Source organism: Arvicola amphibius, chromosome 17 (genome assembly GCF_903992535.2).
Source record: "Arvicola amphibius chromosome 17, mArvAmp1.2, whole genome shotgun sequence".
NCBI lineage: Eukaryota > Metazoa > Chordata > Mammalia > Rodentia > Cricetidae > Arvicola > Arvicola amphibius.
Genome location: NC_052063.2, coordinates 6,146,035 through 6,170,146, shown reverse-complemented (window position 1 = coordinate 6,170,146; position 24,112 = coordinate 6,146,035). Strand labels below are relative to the sequence as shown.

The 24,112-nt window shown below is 42.6% G+C and overlaps 1 protein-coding gene across 1 annotated transcript in view; it reads right to left on the bottom strand.

Annotated features, from left to right (window-relative positions):
• Window positions 1-24,112, bottom strand: part of Uhrf1bp1l (UHRF1 binding protein 1 like) — a 67,620-nt gene that overhangs the window by 2,583 nt on the left and 40,925 nt on the right. Inside the window, 18 exon segments of the mRNA XM_038314574.1 lie at window positions 361-554; window positions 4,039-4,147; window positions 4,568-4,821; window positions 5,907-6,057; window positions 7,002-7,144; window positions 9,136-9,277; window positions 9,280-9,313; window positions 9,703-9,984; window positions 9,986-10,208; window positions 10,211-10,616; window positions 10,618-10,656; window positions 10,659-11,207; window positions 12,953-13,146; window positions 16,058-16,199; window positions 18,522-18,640; window positions 19,571-19,753; window positions 21,257-21,340; window positions 23,808-23,988. Of these exon segments, the coding sequence (XP_038170502.1) occupies window positions 361-554; window positions 4,039-4,147; window positions 4,568-4,821; window positions 5,907-6,057; window positions 7,002-7,144; window positions 9,136-9,277; window positions 9,280-9,313; window positions 9,703-9,984; window positions 9,986-10,208; window positions 10,211-10,616; window positions 10,618-10,656; window positions 10,659-11,207; window positions 12,953-13,146; window positions 16,058-16,199; window positions 18,522-18,640; window positions 19,571-19,753; window positions 21,257-21,340; window positions 23,808-23,988 (3,429 nt within the window).

Genomic DNA, 24,112 nt, shown 5'->3' with positions numbered 1-24,112 from the left:
AGGAAGGCAGGCAGGCTGAGAGAGAGAGAGAGGGAGGGAGGGAGGGAGGGAGGGAGGGAGGGAGGGAGGGAGGGAGGGAGGGAGAGAGGGAGGAAGAAAAAAAGATGTTATACAATGCTAAGGAAAATAAATATACACACTTGAAAACTGATTTTTTACTAATGAGTAAGATTCTAGAAGGACAAGGATACTGACGGTACTTCAAGAAGGAGAGGAATCAGAGTGTTCTCTTACCTTGCTCAGCATCAATCAGTTAATGCTTACGTAAGTCAGTCATCAACATGCTTTACTGACAGACATCAAAGGGGTTTTTAACTATTTGTGTTTTAGTAATTATCAAATGCTACAATTTCCTATTACCTGTTCCCTTGTAATGTCAAAGGAGCGTTCTGGACAGCTGACAGACTGAGAAGGCCAAGGGATCTCTGGGCTTGTCTGAGTGGCCTGGGTGACACTGGGTTGCTTCCTCACATCACACTTCCCACTGCTCAGTACCACTGAGTCATGGCTGGCATCGTCTTGGAAATCAGCTCCAGTGTTAAACACATGGGAATCTGATCAAACAAATAAGCGCTCAATAACAATTCCAAGTCATTTGACTAATCAGTAAGATCTATTATGAAAAATTTAAAGGGAAAATATATCTGTTAGCCTAAAGATAGAAATATATGATAGAAAAATAGGGAAAGAAAAAAACACAGCAAAATCAAAATCTCACTCGTTCAAAAGATCCCAAAACAATAACATGCCAAGAAACTGAAGAAAAAATCAAGATGCTTGTAACAGAGAGACACAACCTGTACAAAATATTAGCAAAGTGAACATACCACATATAAAAATATGAATAGACCCTAGGCAAGTAGTAAAGAATGCAAGATTGCCTTACAATTTAAAAACTTCAAATAATTCTATATATGTACAGAGTAATAGAGCGAGTGATTACTTCAGAGCCTGTAGAAAGGCTCCTGAGGGCTGGCATGGTGGCACATGTCCTTAATCCAGCACTTGAGAGGCAGAATCAAGCAGATGTTTGTAAAATCTAGGGCAGCCTGGTTCAAATGTGAGTTCAAGGAAAGTCAGGGCTATGTAGAGAAAAACAAACAAACAAACAAACAAAAAGGAAAAGCAAGGCCGGGCAGTGGTGGCGCACGCCTTTAATCCCAGCACTCGGGAGGCAGAGGCAGGCAAATCTCTGAGTTCGAGGCCAGTCTGGTCTACAAAAGCTAGTTCCAGGACAGGGAAACCCTGTCTCAAAAAAGCAAAAAAAAAAAAAAAAAAAAAAAAAAAAAAAGAAAAGCGATAGTTGAAAAATCCTATACTTTACCATAATAAATGTTTAGACAAACTGGCAACAGAAGGGAACTTCCTCAGTGTGTCAGAGAATATCAATAGACACCCCACATCTGTATCCTCAATGTGATGGAGGGTACCGATAGACACCCCTCAGCTATATATGCTCATTGAGATGATGGGTACTGATAGACACCCCACAGCTATATACTTAGCGGTACTTTTCCTCTTTGCCCAAATCAGGAACAGGACAAGGATGTGTGTTCTTACAACCTCAATATTGCCCAAGAAGTTCTTGGCCGTCGCAACTGGGCAGGGAAGGAAATTAAGACATCCAAACTATAAGGGAGGAGCAAGACACTTACAGATGATATGACCTTAAACACATACACACACACACACACACACACACTATACACACACACAAAACATAAGGGAGTAGCTTAAAAAATGAAGGGCTAGGGAGATTGCTCAATGGCTAAGAACACTGGCTGCTCTTCAGAGGTCCTGAGTTCAATTCCCAGCATCCACATGGTGTCTCACAACTGCCTATGAGATCTGTTGCTCTCTTCTGGTGTGTAGATGTACATGCAAACAAAACATTGGTATACATAAAACAACTATAACTAAATAAATAACTAAACAATTGAAACTAATAAATCTGTTCAGCAAGGTTATAGGATTTAAAAAAGGTCAGCAGCACAAAAATGAACTGTATGGAATAATCTTAAAATGAAATTAAGAAAATAATTCCAAGATGGGCATGGTGACACATGCTTTTAATTCCAGCACTAGGAGGCAGAGGCAGATGGATCTCTGTGAGTTTGAGGCCAGCCCAATCTACAAACTGAGTTCCAGGACAGTCAGGGCTGCTACATAACACAGAGATACCTCGTCTCAAAAATAATAAATAATTACATTTCCCAATGTCAACATTTATTGATACATGGACATGAAACATGGCTGAGGACCCAGAAGTAACTCGAGTCTGTGGTCCCTGACACACCTAATACCATCAACTCCAACGTCTCATGCTGAGTTAAAGAGCTACACTGAAGAACTAAAGCTGTAAGACTCTTAAAGGAAGGCATGTCTTCAGGCTCGGCGATAAATTTCAAGGATATCCAAAGCAAAACAGTAACAAAAGAAAACGGGTAAATTAGACTTCATTTAAGTATGGTTGTGCTCACATCTATTTAAGCTTTTAAGAATTGCTTCATTTTTATTTTATATATTTAAGAGTTTTGGCTCATGTGCATCTGGGTGCAGTGCCTGTGGAAGTCAGAAGAGAACATTGAATCCTCTAGACCTGGAGTAGGCTTTTTCCTAGGGCCCATGATCTCTCTTGTCTCAGGTTCTTGGCCTCATTAACAGTATCAGGCATAAGCTCTATCTCATGGAACTGGCTTTAAATCCAATTAGAAATTGGTTGGTTACTGCCATAATATTCATGCCACCACTGCACCAACGGGCATATATTACAAGAAAGTCATTCTTGGAGGTCGCAGGCTTTGGAGCTGGGTGAGATGAATGGCTGCTTTACTCCTCTGTAGTGTGTCCAGCACTGTCCAGCACCATGGATGCAGGCGAGTAGGGGTGAAGCTTCCACTTGAACAACAGCTCCAGCAACATGGTCTAACCTTGGAATGTGGGGAGGAACCAAGCTGGTTATGCTATGTTGGCAATATGCTGTAATGTTTAGGGGGATTGGGGAGCCCTTCTGGCCCACAACTCAAGACGTAACCCACGTGGGCTTTCATTTGGTAGCATATTATGTCCAGTTGGGGTACTGTCTTCCTCAATACATGGTGACTATGTTTAACCTCCTTTTATATGTACATATTTTAGAGACATTTTCCAGTACTAGGTCACTTGGCTTTTGAGGGAGGGGCCTTTATCTTGTTAGTGCTACCCCACATTCCCTCCTCTACCTGCCCTCCCATTCCTGCTAATCCTCTACTGCAATTTTCCTTTTATCCTTTTATATCATCGAAGAACCCTCCTTCCCCTGATCCCTTACTAGCTACGCAGCCTCTGTGGTTATTCTAAACAAAACACTCAAATCTAAAGCACAAAGCTAATGTCTGTATATAAAATGAAGCATGCAATGTTCGTCTGTCTGGGACTTGGTTACCTCACACAAGATGTATGTTTCTAGCTCCATCCATTTACCTTCATCTTTCATAATTTCATGTCTTAACAGCTGAATAACTGTGTAAGCCAAGTGTTCCTATGGGGAAATGGAAGGCAGAGAAAGGGGAGCTGCTGGCTTGCAGGCCAGATAGCCTGGAGTAAAGAGTGTCAGGGACAAAGAAATTTGGTCTCCAACAAGATGGAAGGTGAGAACAAACCAATACCCGAGGTTGCCCTCAGATTTTCACATGCTCACTGTGGCACGAATGTGCACACACACACACGCACACACACACACACACAAACACAGAAGGGTGGGGGTCACATGCTCACTGTGGCATGAATGTGCACAAGGACACACACAGACAGGGGCAGGATCACACGAAACCACAAAGGCCTTTCTTCTTATTCAAGACTTATTTGCAGAGCAGATATCAAGCCAACGACTGAAGAGTTACTTCCAGGGTTTGCACATAAATACTGAAGACTAAAGCCAAAGGCATTCCTCAGTCATCGCTATGGCAAACACACACAAAGTAAACAAGGAGTGGCAAAGACAAGTGGCACGGAAACCACCTGGTGTCAGCATGTAAGGCACTCCTCTGTAAGGTGTACCTCTGATGTGGAAACTGCCATCATCATTCCTCTCCACCACAAGGTGATCAATATGCACAGTCACGGGGCTTGGCTGCAGGGACACCGTGCTGCTGCGGGGACTGTCATCCTAGAGGTAAGGGACAAAATATTGGCATGTTCTTATTAAAATATTAAAATAGTTGGTGCCTGTCTTTAATCCCAGCACTCGGGAGGCAGAGGCATGTGGGTCTCTGAGTTTGAGGCCAGCCTGGTCTACAGCGCGAGTTCCAGGACAGCCAGGGCTACACAGAGAAACCTTGTCTCAAAGGGGAAAATATTAAAATAGTCAACGTGAATAAACATGACTTTAGTTCATTCTACTTTCAGTGACTTAAAAGTTTATCTATATAATTTTAGTTAGTATGTCAATAAATTGCCTGTGAGCTCCACCGTGAAGACTACTCTCTCACTTTCATCGGTTCCAAAGGAGGGCATAATCTGGAGAAGCGACACTTTACCAGGAGGGAATGCAAACATTTACCAAACAAAAGCTCAGCTCTTAGCGTACTTTCAGGTCTATCTTTGCGTTGGAGACTTGGATCTGCATGGGCATCACAGCTGCAACAGTCTCATCTTCCAAAAAATGTTGAATATTCAAAAGAGAAGATGTTAGAAACTCAGCACTAAAGTTCTCTATGTGGCACTGGAGAAATCCGTTTTTTTCTGCAAGCAAAGAGTGTATTACAGCACCAGGTCCGCTTTCAAACCTCAGAGAAATCTCAGGAGAGGATTTGGGATGGATTCCAGCTTTCTGGTCAGAACCTAAGAAACAAGCATACAAACTGTAACTTTGTAACATTACTAAAAAGGACATTATATCCCATTAAGATTACAGCAGAATATCAAAGACACTGCGTATTAAAGGAATATATGAAACAGCTTTAATATTTACTAATTTAAATGATTAATATAAATAAGATATATCATAAGAACCACAATTTCACTTTTTCTGGATAATTTTTAAATAAAATACTGGCAGCTTTTCTATATTTTCTACTTTTTCATAATAGGGAAAAATTCATGATACACTCTGAAAGGATGCACTCTTCAGATCCAACGCCCACGTGAGCACCCAGCTATGTCTCTGCAATAAGACAGATGACCGTGGTGAAGCAGCCACAACATTTAAAGTCATTCTTAGGCTCTGCACCTTCTGCATTAAATAAATCAGGGCCTTGAACAATGTGAATGTACACAGAGAAGATGCTATTGCAGCAACCCTAGAGAACACTTAGAACTGAAATTAAAGAACACATGTAATTCACGATTACATGTTTTTCTGGACTGACCTTGTGCCAAGAAAGAATCTGAGTTGGTTTACCAAGATAAACACCAAGATTTAAAAACAAAATTTAAACTTCAATAAAAGTTTTAGAGAACATCCGATTTAAAAAGCTACTAGTAATGGAAAGACAGAAGTCAATTAGCTGTGAAAAGAAATTGTGGGATATTTTGCTTGTTTACTTTATGACGACTAATGTCAGCAACAAGCAACATGCACGTGGCACCCACAACCACCCCAGCTGCTGCTGGCTTCCATCAAAGACTACAGAAAGGCCAGGAACCTCTTTTTTTTTTTTTTTTTTTTTCTAAAGAAAATGGTATGTTTACCTCCACCTCCCAGGATAGGAAGTAACAGCATACCTTCTGATATTATGCAAGATTGTATCTATTTCCAGATATTATGTATCATACAGAATCCCATACTCTGGCATTGTACTGACTATGGTCTTCCTCATGCAGGGTCATCAGAAAAAATTACTATTATGAGCCGGGCACAGAACACAAAATAAATTTATGGCATCTTAAGAATCTCCCGTGAACGGTGGTTCAAACAGAACTCTTACCAACAGGCCGACTCCCGAGGTAATGGCGCAGGCTGATATTGCCTAGCTGACTGGGTGTCACCTGGTTCACCTGAAGGCAGACTTCCGTGTCCTCTCCCCGGATGTCAATCTCCCCGTGAATGCCAGTAATGTTAAACACCACAACTGACATCTATCAATGATTGTACAAATGTTGTTAGTGCAAAATTAAAGAAATAATAAAAGAAATACATACTAATCTCTACAAATACCATTCTGACGTATCCATCAAACTGCCCTTACAGCCCCCAAAGCCTAGCTATCGTATGTTACAGCTTGAGCATCTCCAGTTCAAACTCAGAAATCGACTGCTTTTCAAGTGACAAAGTGATGCCACCCACTAGTAAGACATTCCGCACCTTTAAGCTGCTCCGCAAGACTGTCACAAGTTGTAGAAAATTACCTGTAGGCTATGCATATAAGTAACCTATGGACGATAACCAGCTTTGTGTTTAGAATAGGGCTTCGTACAAAAGATACCTCGTACTTAACATGTAAAAAATCCAAAATTCAAAATTTTCTTGAGGCCTTCTGTACTTTGTACCCAAGAGCTTTGGACAAAGGATGCTCAGTCTTTGTAGAAAAATCCTAGCTGCTTTTTTCAATCCATAAAGATGAAGCATTTTGGTTACAAAGACCAATAATATGACAGTTCCAGCTAAGAATGGATGTTCAGTAAAAGTAGGGTATGTCTAAATTCTTTCATAATATTTCACCATGTCAAAAGGTCTAAAAGAAACTAGCAACCTATTTCCTTTGTAGAAGGACCTTCACTGTAAGGACTGGCTACCATCTGTGCCATCAAACTTTTAAAAAGTCTCCTCAAAGGGAACTAAAACATCGGTCAGAATACAGAAGGGAGAGAAGACTGAAAAAGGAAGAACAGGTCTACTCCCTCTGTGCTCAGTACAAACAAAGCAGACGCGAGCTTGGGAGCAGCGGGTGACGAGGCAGAGCAGGAACAGAGAATGACCAGCCAGGATATTAAGCTGTTGTCGTGTGAATGAAGGCCTAGAGGTGCACGGATCCAGCATGAAGGACAGTTGGCATTTCCTCAGAGAACTCTGAGACGCTTACCAAGTCATCGCGGCTCTCTGGAGCACCCTCAGAGTTCGTGCTGACGGCGTCAGGAGAGGCTTCCCCGCAATTCTGCGTGTTTGCACTGGTGTTCACACTCTCTGCTGGGCTCTGGCAATTTGCATTTGCGTTCCCCTTAATTGCTGAAATAATACAAAAGTAAATTAATAAATTAAATCTGTTTATATATGTTCCAGCAACGTTTATTTTTATCAAAAGTACACTTACCCCTTTTAACTCTTTTCAAGCAAAGCCTGTTTAAGTAGCACTATACAAACAGAGTCAATACAGTCCCTTAGCACAGCAACAAATTTCCAGAGATATTTTGCTGGCCAAATGTGTGTGAACTTGACACAATTGTAGCCATCTGAGAGAAAGAAACCACAATTGAGAACATGCCGCCATGAGAGCGAGCTGTGGGCCAGCCTGTAGAGCATTTTCTTAATTAGTGATTGATGGCGGAGGCCCAGCCCCTTGTGGTCCTGGGTTCTATAAAGAAAGCAGACTAAGCAAGCAATGGAGAATAAGTCAGGAAGCAGCATCCCCTCTACGGCCTCTGCATCAGTTCCCGCCTTCAGGTTCCTGCCCTGTTTCAGTTCCTGTCCTGGCTTCCTTCAGTGATGGCAGTGTAATGTGGAAGGGTAAGCCCAATAAACCCATTCCTCCCCAATTTGCTTTGTGGTCATGATTTTTTTTTTTTTATTTTTATTTTTCGAGACAGGGTTTCTCTGTGGCTTTGGAGCCTGTCCTGGAACTAGCTCTTGTAGACCAGGCTGGCCTCGAACTCATAGAGATCCACCTGCTTCTGCCTCCTGAGTGCTGGGATTAAAGGCGTGCGCCACCACCGCCCGGCTTGTGGTCATGATTTTTGAATGAAGCAATAGAGAGCCTAACTAAGACAACCTCCTAAAGCCCTAACTCTAGTAAAATGACAATGGCAGTGTTACTAAGCTGCTACTGCTGCAGTGGCACTGCTGCAACGGGAAAGCCCAGCCAGCGTCCCCCCATCTACCCACAATGCCTCAATTCCCTCACCGGCTAGCGTGAATCCCAGTCTCTGCTCACCTGAACTGAATACCCTATGACTCTTCTCCATTATTCTTAGCTGCCTGAATATTTCAGTATGTTGTGCTTCAAAATACCTCAAGCTATCTATAGTAAAAGAAGATAATTTTTGTGTCTGTCACAGATTAATACTTTGAAATACATTAAAGAACTATTACAAACATGTGATGACAGAGGCCGAAACACGAAAACTATCAGGCCCAACTCAGCACTGTGTTAACCACTATGGAACTGTCTGGTTTCTACCCGGCTGCTGGTCTATGTAATGCACAGTAAGGTGTCCACCAGACACAGCACGGGGAGGTGCTCTATGACGGTAACTGTGGTCTATGGAGTCAAGAGAGCATGTCAGAGTCTTCCTCACGGTCCAAGAATTAGGGGTTCTTGATGAGAATTGTGTCTACATTGCACAAAAAGTAAGACTGCTTTCCAAGCACAGTGTAAGGCTCTAAGGCGGAAAACATTTGTCACAGTAGAGAGAATGATACATGGCTCCAGCAAGATGGCTCAGTGGCTAACACTTGCCACCAAGTCTGACAACTTGAGTTTACCCCTGGAATCCACATGGTAGAAGAGAGGAACAAGTCCTACATGTTGTCCACTGACCACTACACTCACCCTGCCCACACAATCCTATAGATAGATAAATGTAAAGAAAGAAAACAGAAACAGTCACGTAGAAAAACTGAGGTCAAATTATAAAGAACATTTTCAAAAAGGATTAAGGATTCTAACTTTTCACAGTCTTAAAGCATGAAAAGTTCCTGAGATTAAACTGGAAAATAACATGATCAGATTTATACTTGGGGGAGCAATCTGTTTATGGAGTGAAAAAAACAAGAACAAAAAACAACCAACCAATCTGCAAATGAACAAAAGCAGATGTGAGGAGGCCATTAGAACAGCCCCTAGAAGTCACACTCGAGGACTCCACGACAGGACGCACAGAAACTACGTCGTTGTCTGTCTGCCTGGTGCGACTGGCAAGCACTGGGCATCACTGAGAGGACGCGGGTAGCAGTGTCGTAGGGGCGCGCATGTCTAGTGCGGACTCTGCTGCCCTCCTTACCTTTCCCCAACAGCACGTGGCTGTCGCTGCCGTCGCTCTCCAGCTGCTCTTCCAAGGCCATGCTGTCCAGAGAAACGGTGTCCAGGGAGACCTGGGAGGCGCTCCTTCTCATGTTCTTGGAGGAAACACACAGTGGGGCTGGGGCTGGGCTGGGGGGCAACGTTCCTTAGGTTTTATACTGTTGGCAAACGAAATTAATAGGAAATTACTGCAGGTTAGAGCAAAGAAGTTCACCCTCTAAAGTCCTCTCAGTAGCTGTGGGGAGACCGAGTGCACTCTGTAATCCCGGGGCTGGGGAGGCAGAGGCCAAAGGAGCACTGGACTCCTACCCAGCCAGGACACAGAGCTGCAGGCCATCATGGAAGGACAATCTTGTAGTAAAGCTAGCATACCACACAGCACCCCAAAAGTACACCAAGAAGTAGAAGCTCGAAGGCGTCCTCAGACTCGGGAAATGGACTCTTTTAAAGCCACATTTCATCAAGAGGTTTTCCGCTTCCAAACAAACAAGCCATAGAAATAACAACAACAAAACTAAAACCATTTACATCCCAACAGCAGCACTACCTTAAAGATGGCTGGGATTTAAGTGGTCTGGCTGTGGGGACCTCTTCTTTACTCCCCTCTGAGTTCTCAGGAGCTGAAGCCACTTCAGGAAGGAAATCTTCAGCTCTGAAGATTGACTCTACGGTTCCACTTCCTTTACCAGCTAACGCGTTTGAAGGTGTGTTGGATTGCCACCGTCACTCAGAGAAACCTGTCTGCGTCATCTCTGCAGTTTCAAGACACTGTCCGCGCCTGTGCAAGACCACATCCTTCCTGTGGCTCACTTCTGACACATTTCTCCCGAGCCACTCTGTAACCAAGCCCACTACTCTCATCTTCACTTATTTTCCCTAGGTGCTTATCTGATAAGTAGTCCAGAAAAGAAGTGCCCTTTTGCAGATTTGTGTCACTGGCTGATTTAAAAAGCAAAGGATCCTTTAAAGGGACATGGCTAAGGTCAACACTCATCGATCTGTTGTCTGACATGTGATTGAGAGCTGCATTTCTAATTCGATGCATACCACCACCACATGTTTTCTCTTGGAAGACAGAACGCTCCCGATTTTCTGAGGGCGGGGTAGTCAGGAAGCAGCGGGGCTCACGCTTTCAGAAGCCGGAGAGCGTAGAGTGCCTGTGTGGTCCACGGGATGTAGCAGCAGGGCCAGCTCTGCACTCCTAAGCAAAACCCCGATGCAAATGGAAGTCTGAGAAGCGGGGCTGCCGGTCACAGCTTCCACATCCTTCCGCAGGGTATCCGAAAGCAGAATGAGCGACTCGTGTATGAAGAGCAGCAGCAGATACTGGTGGTGGTTGATCTGCATGCTGATGTGTTTATGAACACGAACTAGCACGTGAACATCTGCATCCGAAGACGAAGAGGAAAGCCGTAAAAATGTTTCTGATGCAGGCCTCTGGCCGCCGTTTGACAAGGGCTCGGGACTCCGTACTGTAGTACTCCTTCAGCAGTTCTCTTGCGCTTTCATCCGGCCAGCCAGATCACTGGATTCACTCTGGGAGGTATTAAGAGACACTTGATCACAAGTCTGGAGTTCTTTCTGTAATTCTGCATATCTCGTTGGTTGACAAATCCAGACAGACAGAGGGAAAGAGTCTACAAAGCTCACTGGCCGTCCCTTTCCACTTTCCATCCCCTCGTAGTCTATCCAAAACTGCGAAAAGTACACCGCCCATACATCGGTGGCAGCAGACATCTTAAGAGTGTTTTTATCCAACTGGGGAATAATATTCCCTTTATAAACTTCATGCATTTTGGTATCTTGCTCATGAGCGTGTCTCTGGAAGATCGGATGTAGAAGATTAAAACTGTCACAGGATTTGGGGAATCTAGTGTAAGTTTTGCTAAAAAAGTCACAGTCTTTGAAGTCTTGAAACAAAGCCTCTAGATCCGAGTGCCGGCAGTTCGGGCAGTGCCTTGTGTTGGTGGCCGTCATTTCGGAACTCTGGATAGACACTGTGTGGGGCTGATCTTGATGGCAGCCTGCTTTCATTTCAGAAGGGATGACAAACTGGAAGGGAAAACAACCTTGTTCAATTTACAAATCTCGACATCTGGATAAAATATGACAAAGACTTGGAATTATTGTTACTGATACTTTCCCTGACATACTTCTTTCCTCTACTGATATAAATCACAACTTATCCCTCTGTCGAATCTTCTAGTAACTTCAGCTAAGGAATTCACCATGAAAGAAGAGGAGACACGTCTTACAAGACATCACACTGTTTTAACAATGCTCAGAATTATGGTTGTTTTGTGTTTTTTTCTTCCTCAAGACAGAATTTCTCTGTAGCTTTGGAGCCTGTCCTGGAACTACAGACACATTTTTCAAAACTTACTATTTAAGGAGTACACAGAATAAAACTAAGTCTGAGAAATGATATTGATATTTTTGTTAAGATTTTAAATTCAAGTGTTTTAGGAAATGAACCAGACAAATGACAGTGATTAGACAGGCAGATGGCATCGTTTTCTGTTGCCTGGGCTGGGTGTGAGAGCACACACCTGCAATGCCAGCATCCAGGAAAAAGAGACAGGGGATTTGTTAAGAGAACAAAGCTAAGACGATGGTCAAACTTACTGAGATAACTCTCAAGTGTGAACTAAATCTAGTCTTGGAGAGTTTATATCAAAGAGTGCAAAGTGGTTTCTGGGTACTGTTAGTACCCAGAAAATAAAATGATCGTTAATATTTAGTTCTGTCTGAAACACAGTCATAGAACATGACCCTTTATGCTAAACTGAAAGGATTTTTATTATGACAGGAAATGTGGAATACTATTTGTACAGTTTTTTAAAAGATGCTATAGTATATAATCCATCAACAACAGATCTTGCAATAAATTTTCAGTTATGTTGTTCAGGACTTTATTAATTAAACTTTTAATCTTTTCCTTTTAAAAACCTAAGAGTGTACACAGCTCAGACTAGAAGTTACTCATCCACAATAAAAAGCCATTTTTGTGTGAACTTTAGATATGAATAAAGAGAATAATATGAACAAATACAACCCAGATGATTTGAAAATTCTGTTGCATATTTAACCTCTTTTAGAAAAAATATATAAACCCCGTAGCAGGACTAAAGGAACTAAAGATTTTTAAAGACTTTTTGGTAACATGTATCATTTATTTACTTGCTTACTCAGCTTTAGTGTCACAGGAAGTGTGTGGGAGCAGAGGAAACCTTGCAGGAGTCAATTTTTCTTCCCTCTGTGGGGCCCAGAGATTGAGCTCAAGTGATAAGGCTTGGTACAAGCACCTTTATCTGCTGAGCCATCCCAATACACATTTACATTTTACTGCTCTATCTTACTTCCAAATGAACAGAAGTTAGAGAAAAATTAAAATCATAAATATACAAATGGGGAAAAGGCAGTCTTTTAGATTTTCTGTGAGTCAAAATTCAATCTTAAATTTCAACATAAAAATTATGATTATAATTAACTTTATTCATATCTGAACACCATGTTATATCCTTGGTATTATAATACTGTCAGGTTTTTTTCTATAAAAACAGCTTTGCTCTCAGGTGGATGTAACGGCACATGCCTTCAACTCCAGCACTTAGGAGGCAAAGGCAGGCTGATGGATCTGTAAGAGTTCCAGGCCAGCCTGGTTTAGTCTCTGTCTCTCTCTGTCTCTCTGTGACTCTCTCTCTCTCTCTCTCTCTCTCTCACACACACACACACACACACACACACAGAGAGACAGGAAAAAAGCTTGTCCTTGCACCCACTTGTTTATACAATACCTTTAGCATTAAGCCATCAACTCGAATATCAACGTGCTCATCAGATTTTGAATTGTCATTCAGCTTGTATACAGCCATGAACTGATTAAGACTCTGTTTTAAATCTAGTAGAAACTGATTTAACCATAGAATGCTTCTTTCATCTACAGTAAACTGTAGAGCATTTAGCTGACTATATAGGTTGGGTGATGGAACTGTGGAGAAAAAAAAAAGTTAAGCACCATTAATGAACACATAGTTATATTTCCCAAGAAAAGCTATTCTTAACAGGTTGCAAGGCAAGGAGAGTCCATGTGAGTGGCCCTTGTCCAGTGTGGCTGATAAACAGTGGCACACCCTTTTAGCCTGCACTTAGGAGGAAGAGACATGAAGCCAACCTGGTCAATATAGCAACTTCCAGGCCAGACAAAAAAAGGCTACAGAGAGAGATACTATCTCAAAAGAAGGAGGAGGAGGAGGAGGAGGATGAAGAAGGAAGAAGGAGGAGGAGGAGGAGGATGAAGAAGGAAGAAGGAGGAGGAAGAGGAGAAGGAGGAGGGGAGGAGGAGGAGGGGAGGAGGAGGAGGAGGGGAGGAGGAGGAGAAGGAGGAGGAGGAGAAGGAGGAGGAGGAGGAGGAGGAAGAGGAGGAGGAGGGAGAGGAGGAGAGAGAGGAGGAGGAGGAGGAGGAGGGGAGGAGGAGGAGGAAGAGGGAAGAGGAGGAGGAGGAAGAGGATGAAGAAGGAAGAAGGAGGAGGATGAGGAAATAGAGGAAGAGGAGGAGGAAAAAACAAGAGGAGGAAGAGGAGGAGGAAGAGGAGGAGGAAAAGGAGGAAGAGGAGGAGGAAGAGAAGGAGGAGGAGGAGAAGGAGGAGGAGGAGGAAGAGGAGGAGGAGGAGGGGAGGAGGAGGAGGAGGAAGAGGAGGAGGGAGAGGAGGAGGAGGAGGAAAAAACAAGAGGAGGAAGAGGAGGAGGAAGAGGAGGAGGAAAAGGAGGAAGAGGAGGAGGAAGAGAAGGAGGAGGAGGAGAAGGAGGAGGAGGAGGAGGAGGAGGAAGAGGAGGAGGAGGAGGGGAGGAGGAGGAGGAGGGGAGGAGGAGGAGGAGAAGGAGGAGGAGGAGGAGGAAGAGGAGGAGGGAGAGGAGGAGGAGGAGGAGGAAGAGGAGGAGGAAGAGAAGGAGGAGGAGGAGAAGGAGGAGGAGGAGGAGGAGGAAGAGGAGGAGGAGGAGGGGAGGAGGAGGAGGAGGGGAGGAGGAGGAGGAGAAGGAGGAGGAGGAGGAGGAAGAGGAGGAGGAGGAGGACAAGGAGGAGGGAAAGGAGGAAGAGGAGGAGGAAGAGGAGGAGGAGAGGGAGAGGAAGGAGGGGGAGGAGGAGGAGGAGGAGGGAAAGGAGGAGGGGGGGGAGGAGGGGAGGAGGAGGAGGAAGAGGGAAGAGGAGGAGGAGGAGAAGGGGAGGAGGAGGAGAAGGAGGGGAGGAGGAGGAGGAGGAGGAGAGGGAGGGGGAGGAGGAAGAGGAGGAGGAGGAGGAGGAAGAGGAGGAGGAGTGCTCTAGGGAAGAGGGCCATACTACAGAGGAAGCAGTGGGCAGACCATGCTTAGGTTTCAGTTGTGCCATTTCAGTACTGAGAAGACACTGAGTTCCAACCCTACCTACTGAGTCAGAAGAACAGCCAAGGGAAACAAGGAGTGAGTGCACACACAGAGAAAATGCTGGAAAACGGAAAACCAAGGATTAGATGTCATCAGTTTGGAACAAATAAGGAAAAGTATGATAAAATATGTGGACATTTCTCTAAAGTGATTTCTAGAATGCCTTATTTTATAACAAAAGCAAACCAATTTCAGGAGCATCAAAAATTCCTGTTGAAATGAAAAGCCTACATTCAAAAGTCAACACTGGGCTGGGGCGATGGCTCAGACTGCTCCTGCAGAGGGCCCGAGTCTGAATCCCAGCTTCCATATGGAACTCCAGTTTCAGGGGATCTGACACTGCTCTGGGTTCCTCACATTCTACATGCACAGATATATGTGCAGGTAAGACATTCATGGACACAAAGTAATAATTTGTAAACAATTAAATCATCATTAAAGAAGCAGGCAAAGTATTGCAAGGATGAGGACTAGGGTCTGCAGGAACATGTGACCCATGTAACAGAAGCCAGGCCTGCCCACCTGTGACCCCAGGACGGGGACGTAAAGACACAGGAGCCCGTGGGGCGGCCCAGCCAGCTGCCTAACACACTTGGAGCTCCAGGCCAGGGAGACATCCTGCCTCTAAAAGCAAAGCGGGTCGAGCATGGTGCGGCACACCTTTAGTCTCCAGGAGGGAGAAACAGCAGATCTTTAGTTCAAGGCCAGCCTGATCTACACAGTGAGACTACCAGGTCAGCCAGGGCCACAGAGTGTGACCCAGGCAAAAAAAAGCCAAAGCAAAAACCAAATAAACAGAAACAAAGTGGACAGTGCATAAAGAAAAATGACACCTGAAGTTGGTGTCTGACCACCACATGCATACATGTACCTGAAGACACACACACACTATGTGTGTGAAGATCACAATTCAGAGGAAGACTTTAGTTTGAAGACTTATGGTGAAATGAAGCAAAAGCGCATCATTTTAACATTCAAATAAACAAATATATAATCATTTTAACTTGAGGAAGCCAAAATAGCTTACAAGAGTCAAGACAAATTCCTTATAGCAAAAAAAAAAACAAAAACAAAAACAAAAAACAACAACAACAAAAAAAACCCGCTACTATTCATTTTAAGTAAACCGGAGTTTATAATTCCAGCTTGCCAATGGAATTTTACAAAAGAAAAAGACAAAATTTTCTTCAATAACATTCATTCATATTTCATTTAGCAAGGAGTTAGTAAACACAAAAAAGCAGGATAAAAGCACATAAAATTAGTCATAAATGCCACAAGATTCCTGCCATGAAAGATGCCACAATAGGAAGGAAAAAGGACATATGAACAACTGTTGACAATGTGTACAAATCTAGAATAAAGGCATGTCCTAAACACAGTGAGGAGAGTCAATTGTCCTGTCTAAATTAATAAAACCCAAAATTTTCATCCAAAAAAATTCAGTAATAAACAAACAATAACAAAGTAAACTTTCTTACTTGGAAAGTCTTTCCCATCTGGATAGTAATATTCTGTAAACTCTATATAGACGGCTGACATTTCTTGTGGAAGATACAGGGACTTTTTGTTGCAGGAAATCATACTTTTGGGGGAAGAGCGACATTGTTCTGCTGTAGAGACCTGAGAAAACAAGTGTGCATAGAATATACAGAATAAAGCCCTTTCCAAAGACTTTTACAATGTACATACAAATCACTTTCATCTTGAAATCTCATCTGGGCCCGTGGGTAAAGGCCCTTGCTGCCAAGCCTGACGGCCTGAGTTCTGCCCCTGACAGCCACATGGTGAAGAGAACTGAGCCCTCCAAGTTGTCCTCTCACCTCTACACATGTGCTGTGCTGTGTGCAGGTGACACACTAAACACATAGAGAGATGTACAAAAATGACATCCAAAATGAAATATCCACCAGTCACTCAGGAAACTCTATAACCAGCTTAGATCTTTATCTATTAAAAACTTAACTGCACAGAGAAACCCTGTTCTGAAAAGAAAAGGAAAGGAAAGGAAAGGAAAGGAAAGGAAAGGAAAAAGAAAAAGCTTTATTTGTACACCACCTTCAATGAACTTACCATTTTGAGCCTTACAAATGACAGGAAAATAGCAATAATCGTATCTTATTAGCTAATATGGAGAAATGAGTAGCAGATTCGAGACGCAGAGTGGAATCAAGGCCAGAGTATCTCCCCAGGATGTTCTCTATAATTCCCCATAGATTCTCTATTACCTTATTTCAGCATTTTAGAGTTTGCAATACAGAAAACAAATCACACATAGAGGTGGTATAGTCACCCAATGTGTATGCATCTAATGTTAATGAATTAATAATCAAACTTTCTGGTTACACGTAAAATAAATATGAGACAGTTTACATTATATAATTTAAAAGCTCTCCTGCACACACAGAAGCAAACCCTTCTCCATTAAGTCACTTTAATAAACAAAAGCATATTTTTAATTGTAAACATTACTAAAGTTGAGATGAAATATCACTATTTTCTGTCACTTTTATATCTGTGGTTCTTATACTGCTTCTGGCTGCAGAGTTTCTTCACTACACTAACTATAAACCATCTGAAATTATGAGAGATCACTCTCCCTCATTTCTCTATGGTTTTGTTTAAATGTTAACACTGAAAGTTTACTTTAAAGCTGGGTGTGTAACCCCAGCACTCAGGATGTAAAGACAGGAATAAAGCAGCTCAAGGCCAGCCTCAGCCACATAGGGAACTCAAAGTCAGCCTGGGCTACATGAGAGCCTACTGCACTCTGAATGGTTTCTACAGAAAGCTATTGCACAATGAGAAAACAACCAGGGCTTTAAGCACACTCAAATGAAAACCTTTCCGATAAGGAACAGACTTACCACAATAAGTGAGGGAAATTTATAAATAATTATAAGAACCTAAGTGGTTTTTTTTGTTTTGTTTTTTTTTTGTTTTGTTTTTTGTTTTTCGAGACAGGGTTTCTCTGTGGCTTTGGAGCCTGTCCTGGAACTAGCTCTTGTAGACCAGGCTGGCCTCGAACTCACAGAGATCCGCCTGCCTCTGCCTCCCGAGTGCTGGGATTAAAGGCGTGCGCCACCACCGCCAGGCCTAAGTGTTTTTATTTTAAAAAATAGGTCAACTATAGCCTTGTTGCCCTTAGATTGTGCTATTAGGCTATGTTACATGGTTACAGCTTGAGTAAAGCAGTCTATAAAGGACGATTCACAGCACCACTTCTAAAAGCTGAGTATAGCAAGAAGGCATTTCAGGTTCTTCCACACAGAACTGCACTGGAAGAGATTTGGTCTCCATGAAGAACTCTGGGCTTTACTAGTGCTCACAGAGAGAACCACAAACTATAATTTCCTATTCACAAAGCCAACTGGTGGATGTACGCAAACCAGAAGACTGCAGGTTGGGCTGGTCACACTCGATAGTCATGTTTGTGATGAGAGGTCAGGAAGGCACTGGCTGACCTCCACCAGTCTCCTCCAATGAGCTCAACCATGAAGGCAATAATTGATGTCTGCTGTAGACACCTGCTCCATGGGGCGAGGGAGGGGCCCAGGGTCCTCTGAAAGCTAAAGAAGCTCTCTACCACGGAGCTACAGCAACAGCCTGAATTTTACATCAGACTGCGCCCTGTGCACTACTTCCACAGCAGGCGCTACTCTGTGTCCTCTCTCCTCATACTCCAGCGAGCTCTGTGAGTGAGTGCTCCAGCGAGCTCTGTGTGCTCCAGCGAGCTCTGTGAGTGCTCCAGCGAGCTCTGTGACAACCTGCACCACTGTTCCCCTGACTTCACAGCTCATCTAACTCAAGACAATCACACAAAAATAAATCAGTGGACTGATATCTTTACCCCATATAATTTACATTTCATAAAATTAGAGCTTTAATGATAAACAGTGGGATTAATTAGCTGGGTTGCCTGAGATGAGAAGGTCTAATACATACCTGGTATATATTGAAATCTGCAAGTCTAACCACGACGGAGCTAGACATCAGCTTCGCTGTGGATGGCTGCGGTAACACTGAGGGTGCTTTAGGAGCTCCTTTCGGAGTGGCCTCTTTCTCTGTGAGAAACAAAAGTCCTTTCAGCTGTTGTGGAATCACTTTTCCCAGCTACTCTTCTGCTGTAGAGAAAGCTACTTCAACAGATGAATGCCAAGTTTCTCAAGCAAGGATACATAAGGATACAAGTACGCTGTTGCAATGACTATTTTTTTAAAAATCAAGAATCATTTTTAATTATATTTTAAGCTACTCTCTCACAATGTTAAAAGTGAAAAATTAATGAGCCACTTAAGAATCTAAATATTCTAAGAAGATATTACTGTTATCTGTTATGCTAATCTGAGACGCGGGCGTTGAGGGCCAGGGAGCTGACTCAGCAGGTAAGAGCTCACGGTTCTTGCAGAGGACCCAAGTTTGCCTCCCAGGACCCATGTCAGGCAGCTCACAACTGCCTGTAATTTCAACTCCAAGGATCCCATGCCTTCTGTCTCCGCAGGCATTATACTAATGTTCATGAACCCATATGCAAACATATATGCATTATTAAGAAAAAAACCATTGGGGCTGGAGAGATGGCTCAATGGTTAAGAGCACTGGCTGCTCTTCCAGATGACCTGGGTTCAATTCCCAGAACCCATATGGCAGCTCACTAGTGTCTGTAAATCCAGTTTCAGGAGGATCTGATGCCTTCACACCAATGTACATGAAATAAAGTTAAATAAATTTAAACAAACAACACCCCCTTAAACCACAAACAAACAAACAACAACAACAAACAAAATAAAATAAGCCAAAGGCAATGTGACAAATGAAAATTATTATTTTAAAAAAGAATAAAACCATTTAAAAGTGTGTTAGTCTATACAACTATTAGTCAACATCTTTAGAATTTAAATAATGCTTAGAAATAATATTTATAAAATATTTTCTCACTCTCCCCTCATCCCCTCCCCCTGTTTGAATATCAGGGATGTCAGTAGGAGAAATACCTGTTTGCGTGTTCTGGGGAGAGCCATGTGTTGGGGACTTAGGTGGTGAACCTACATTATGATCCTTCATGGCCTGCTTAAGCATTTCAACATTGCACTCAAATTCATGTAACAACTCGTTAGCCCATCCATTCTTTGTTTTGGTTGCATCACTAAAATACATCCAATGATTACAACTATCTCCTGTAAAATGAAAGAGAGAACTTTATTGCATGCATGATTTTTCATTCCATTACAACAAAGGCTTTTTATAAAATTAATCATTCTCTCAAGAGAGTCAGTTTTGTTCTATTTTGAGAGAGGGTCTTGATTGCAGGAAGGCTAACCATACCAGTCTTTAATATTAAAAAAAAAAATCAGTTTACTTCTCTAACAAAACAAGAGCAAGGCAGAGGAAAAGAGAATCAAAAGCAAATAATCTAGATGACTTTCTACCTAGAACCTACACCTGGTGAAGTGATGCTCGATTCAAAGCCACAGTTCAGGCGATTTTCACAGATGCTCAACTACCTGGCAAACAGCTACTGTAGAGAATCTCAGAAAAATACCAAGGGGAAAACCGTTCACCCTCTGTTCCCCCTGTGCTGGGCTCCCACGCCTGTGGCAGCACAGCCAGCAGCTGAAAGGTTCTGTCCCTTCCCAACCGGGACAGGCCAGAGACACAGCCCCACAGAAGACCCCGAGATCAGCAGCAGTTTCTAACTCCATCTGTGCCCACAGAGAAGAGACCGGCACTGACGGGGAACCTGAACATAACAGTCTTACGACTTTTTAAAGTTCTGGAAATTTTATTTTATTTTGTTTTTGTTTTTTTTCTTATAAGCGTAAATTACAAAACAAAACAGTCACATACTACCAAAATTCAGAGATTGGTGTGATGGTCAAATTATTTAATTTGGCAATAAAATATCCTATTTTGCTTTTGTTATTTGAAAGAAATGAACATATGAATACTTGGTGATTAAAGAGTTAGTAAATCTTATTATTTTCTGATAAATTTAGTAAATATAGAAAAGTAAAAAAAGTTCCAATATCATTTAAAAATTCAAACTATTGACTAATGATTTGCCACAAATAACAAAATAATACAAATACATGTTGCTATATTCAAATTTTTTATGTTTTAAAACATGAATTTAGTATTTATTTAGGTAATTTTAATTCTCTCTTCTTCCTTCTTCTTCCTCCCCACCCCTTCTTTTTTTGTTTTTGTTTTCTCGAGACAGGGTTTCCCTGTAGTTTCTAGAGCCTGTCCTGGAACTCGCTCTTGTAGACCAGGCTGGCCTCGAACTCACAGAGATCCGCCTGCCTCTGCCTCCCGAGTGCTGGGATTAAAGGCGTGCGCCACCACCGCCCGACTCTCCCCACCCCTTCTTTGTGATGCTGTGGCTCAAACCCACAGCCTCAAGCATGCTATTCAAGATCTCAACCATCTAATGTTGCCTGAGCCTAAACTGGTTCAATTTCTAATAATTTCAGTTTCTAATAATCTACATGAACCTCAATATATTTCTGAGACAATTCTATACTCTTGATAAAATGCTGCCAGAGGAAAAATAGTAGCAATATCTTGATATCTTTTATTCTTAATAAGTTCAAATAAATAAACAATTAAATTTTTTAGAAAAAAAGGCTACGTCATTTTAAAAGCATGATTTGCATATTTGAATACATCATTATACACACCTGCTTTATGATAAGGATAGTAGTCTACGGTCAGCTGTGTGAAAGAGAGCTGCATAGCGCCTCCACTGATGCGTCTGTCTGACTCTGGGAAGAGAGGAAGAATTGAGGGAGGGAAGGAGGAGACAGAGAGAAACACTAAGAAAATATTCGAAACACTGAATTTACCATTAAAAAGCTTTACAAAACTCAAGTTGTGAGTAGCAATAGCAAGTACACCCACCCAATATAACTGAATAACTCTGATTTACATCAACTAGTGCAACTTTTAGCATAGCAACGCAGTCCTCATCTGAAGCCTTTGAAGCCAGCCCATGGGATGGCTCGGCAGGCTAAAACACTTGTCAGCAAGCTGGATGACCCGAGTTCAGTTCCCAGCTCTCACAGAGGACAAACCCCAAATGCTGGCCTCTGACCTCCATGTGTTTGGAGCTAGCTGTTTCAGTACTCAGAACTTTTGCTGGTTTTGGTCATTTGAAAGAAATGCGGTATGCACAAAGCACATCTGGACACTTCCTGAGGTAGCACTCAGTAGTAAAACAGCATGCTGCAGAAAATGTGCCAAATGGGTGCAATAAACATGGTGAGAAAGGCATCGTGGTTAGTTTCAGCATCAGATGAGATTTCTGCAAACTGATGAGTATTTTGGAGTCTTTAGGATTTTACAACAGAGAAGTCACTGCAGAACTCTACAGTGTGGGAGACATCACCCGGCGTACTTATAAGGGAGAAGTCACTGCAGAACTCTACAGTGTGGGAGACATCACCTGGCATACTTATGAGGGAATAATATGTTTTATGCAGGAATGCAAGCTTAGAAAACACTAAGGAAAATGCTAAGTTTTCCCATCTCATTTAGTTAATATGCTTTAAAGTTTTTTGGTTTTTTTTTTTTCCTTTTCAGTCACTGAAGCAGAAAATGACAACTATAAACCAAAAGACACAAAGTGGGCAAAGAAACAACAGCAAATTCCTTTACTCGCCCAAATCTGCTCTGCTCTCCATTCTCCGCTCTCCAGCCTGCACTTTTTTTTTTTTTTTTGATTTTTCGAGACAGGGTTTCCCTGTAGTTTCTAGAGCCTGTCCTGGACCTAGCTCTTGTAGACCAGGCTGGTCTCGAACTCACAGAGATCCGCCTGCCTCTGCCTCCCGAGTGCTGAGATTAAAGGCGTGCGCCACCACCGCCCGGCTCAGCCTGCACTTTTTGGCAGCCCTGGGGACTGACTGAACCTAAGGGCCTCTCACATGACATACAAGTGCACTATCACAGAGAAATTCCTCCAGTCTTAAAGAAAGTTGAGAGAAGGTCTAACTAAGTAGACCTACACTGGCTTTGAATTTGCCCACACAGGCCTTGACTTTGTGATCCTCCTGCCTTAAGCTTCCAGTGGCGGGGATTATAAGCCTGTACACTAGGTCAGTTCCCTCTACCCTTCTACTTGTTAGCCAATTCCTCACAATTTCTCTGATGACTGTACAATAATTTCTTCTCCTAAGTACCTAGAATACTTTCTCAGCTTTAAAAACAATAAAATCCAAAGTATACTCTGATTCAGGCCTGGAGAACTCAGGTCAAATGTCTCGACTTTTAAGGGATCTTTGCTTTGTTCTAACAGTCACCAAAATGATACAAACACTGTCCCTGAGGTAAGGCGGCCTGCTACACTCTCCCATCGTTAATGAGAGAGAAGCACAAACACTGAGCACTCAAAGCGAGGAACCTGGATTTTCAAAATGGCAGGAGCAGCTCCCCGCCTGCCCTACCACCCTTGTCTACTCAGTGAGGACAAACACAGGACACCGACTGAAACAGGCGTCAGGGTCCTCACGGAAGGCTGGGGAGACAGGGCAGGGGCACAGTGTTAGGGAGCCACCCAGTTGTCTTTATGTGTACAACGAACATAGGTTTGGGGTCGGAGAGATAACTCAGAGGTTAAGAACACTCACTGCTCTCACAGAGGACCTACACAGCAGCTCACAACCATCTGTAACTCTAGTTCCATGGGATCCACATCCTCTTCTGGCCTCCAGTGGGACTAGGCACACACCACTGCACAGACACACTTGCAAGCAAAATACCAATACAGCACAGGTTCACAGATAGTTGAATTAATTACCAAGCTTACCACATGTGAGTACTTATGAATGACCACAGGACAAAATGCATAATTTCAAAAGATAATTCTAAGTTATTTTATTCAAGGATGTCATTTATTCAGTCTTTGTTATGGTTGCTGTTTTCAGACAGGGTCTCATTATGTAGTCCTAACAGGCTGCTTGTCTCTGCCTCTTGAGTACGAGAATTAAAAGTGTGTGCCACCACGTTTGCCCACTCTTAGATTTTTCAAGCCGAATTTCACTGCTAACATTGAAAGCCAACAATCAATTAAGTATTAAGTACTAAAGACAAATCAAACTTCAGACCAAAAAAATGCTTCAGATGTTTCATTATATACAAATCTGAAGGATGATATTTTAATAGATGCTACATATAGTAAACAATATAGTTTTGTAGTCAATTTGTAGAAGAGTCAAATAGCTTATGTAAGATTACCTTTTTCTTTTGCGTGAATATCATCACAGATATGCAGATCTAGATGAGAAATCACTAGATGATGGGATGTTTCCTTTACATCAAAGTCATTGAAGAATTTTACAATTGCATCGTTTAGATCGGGAGCATTGGCAGCCTGTGGGGTCTTCACGTGCTGGGTAGATGAGGCTACAGTAGAGCTCTAAAGATTCCAAACCACATTATCACTGCCCAGTCATATCCTTGAATGTCACACATAAGCAAACCTGAGTATTTCCAGCAATAAACTCATGAAAAATGAGTATAATTTGGTAGATTCTGTATCA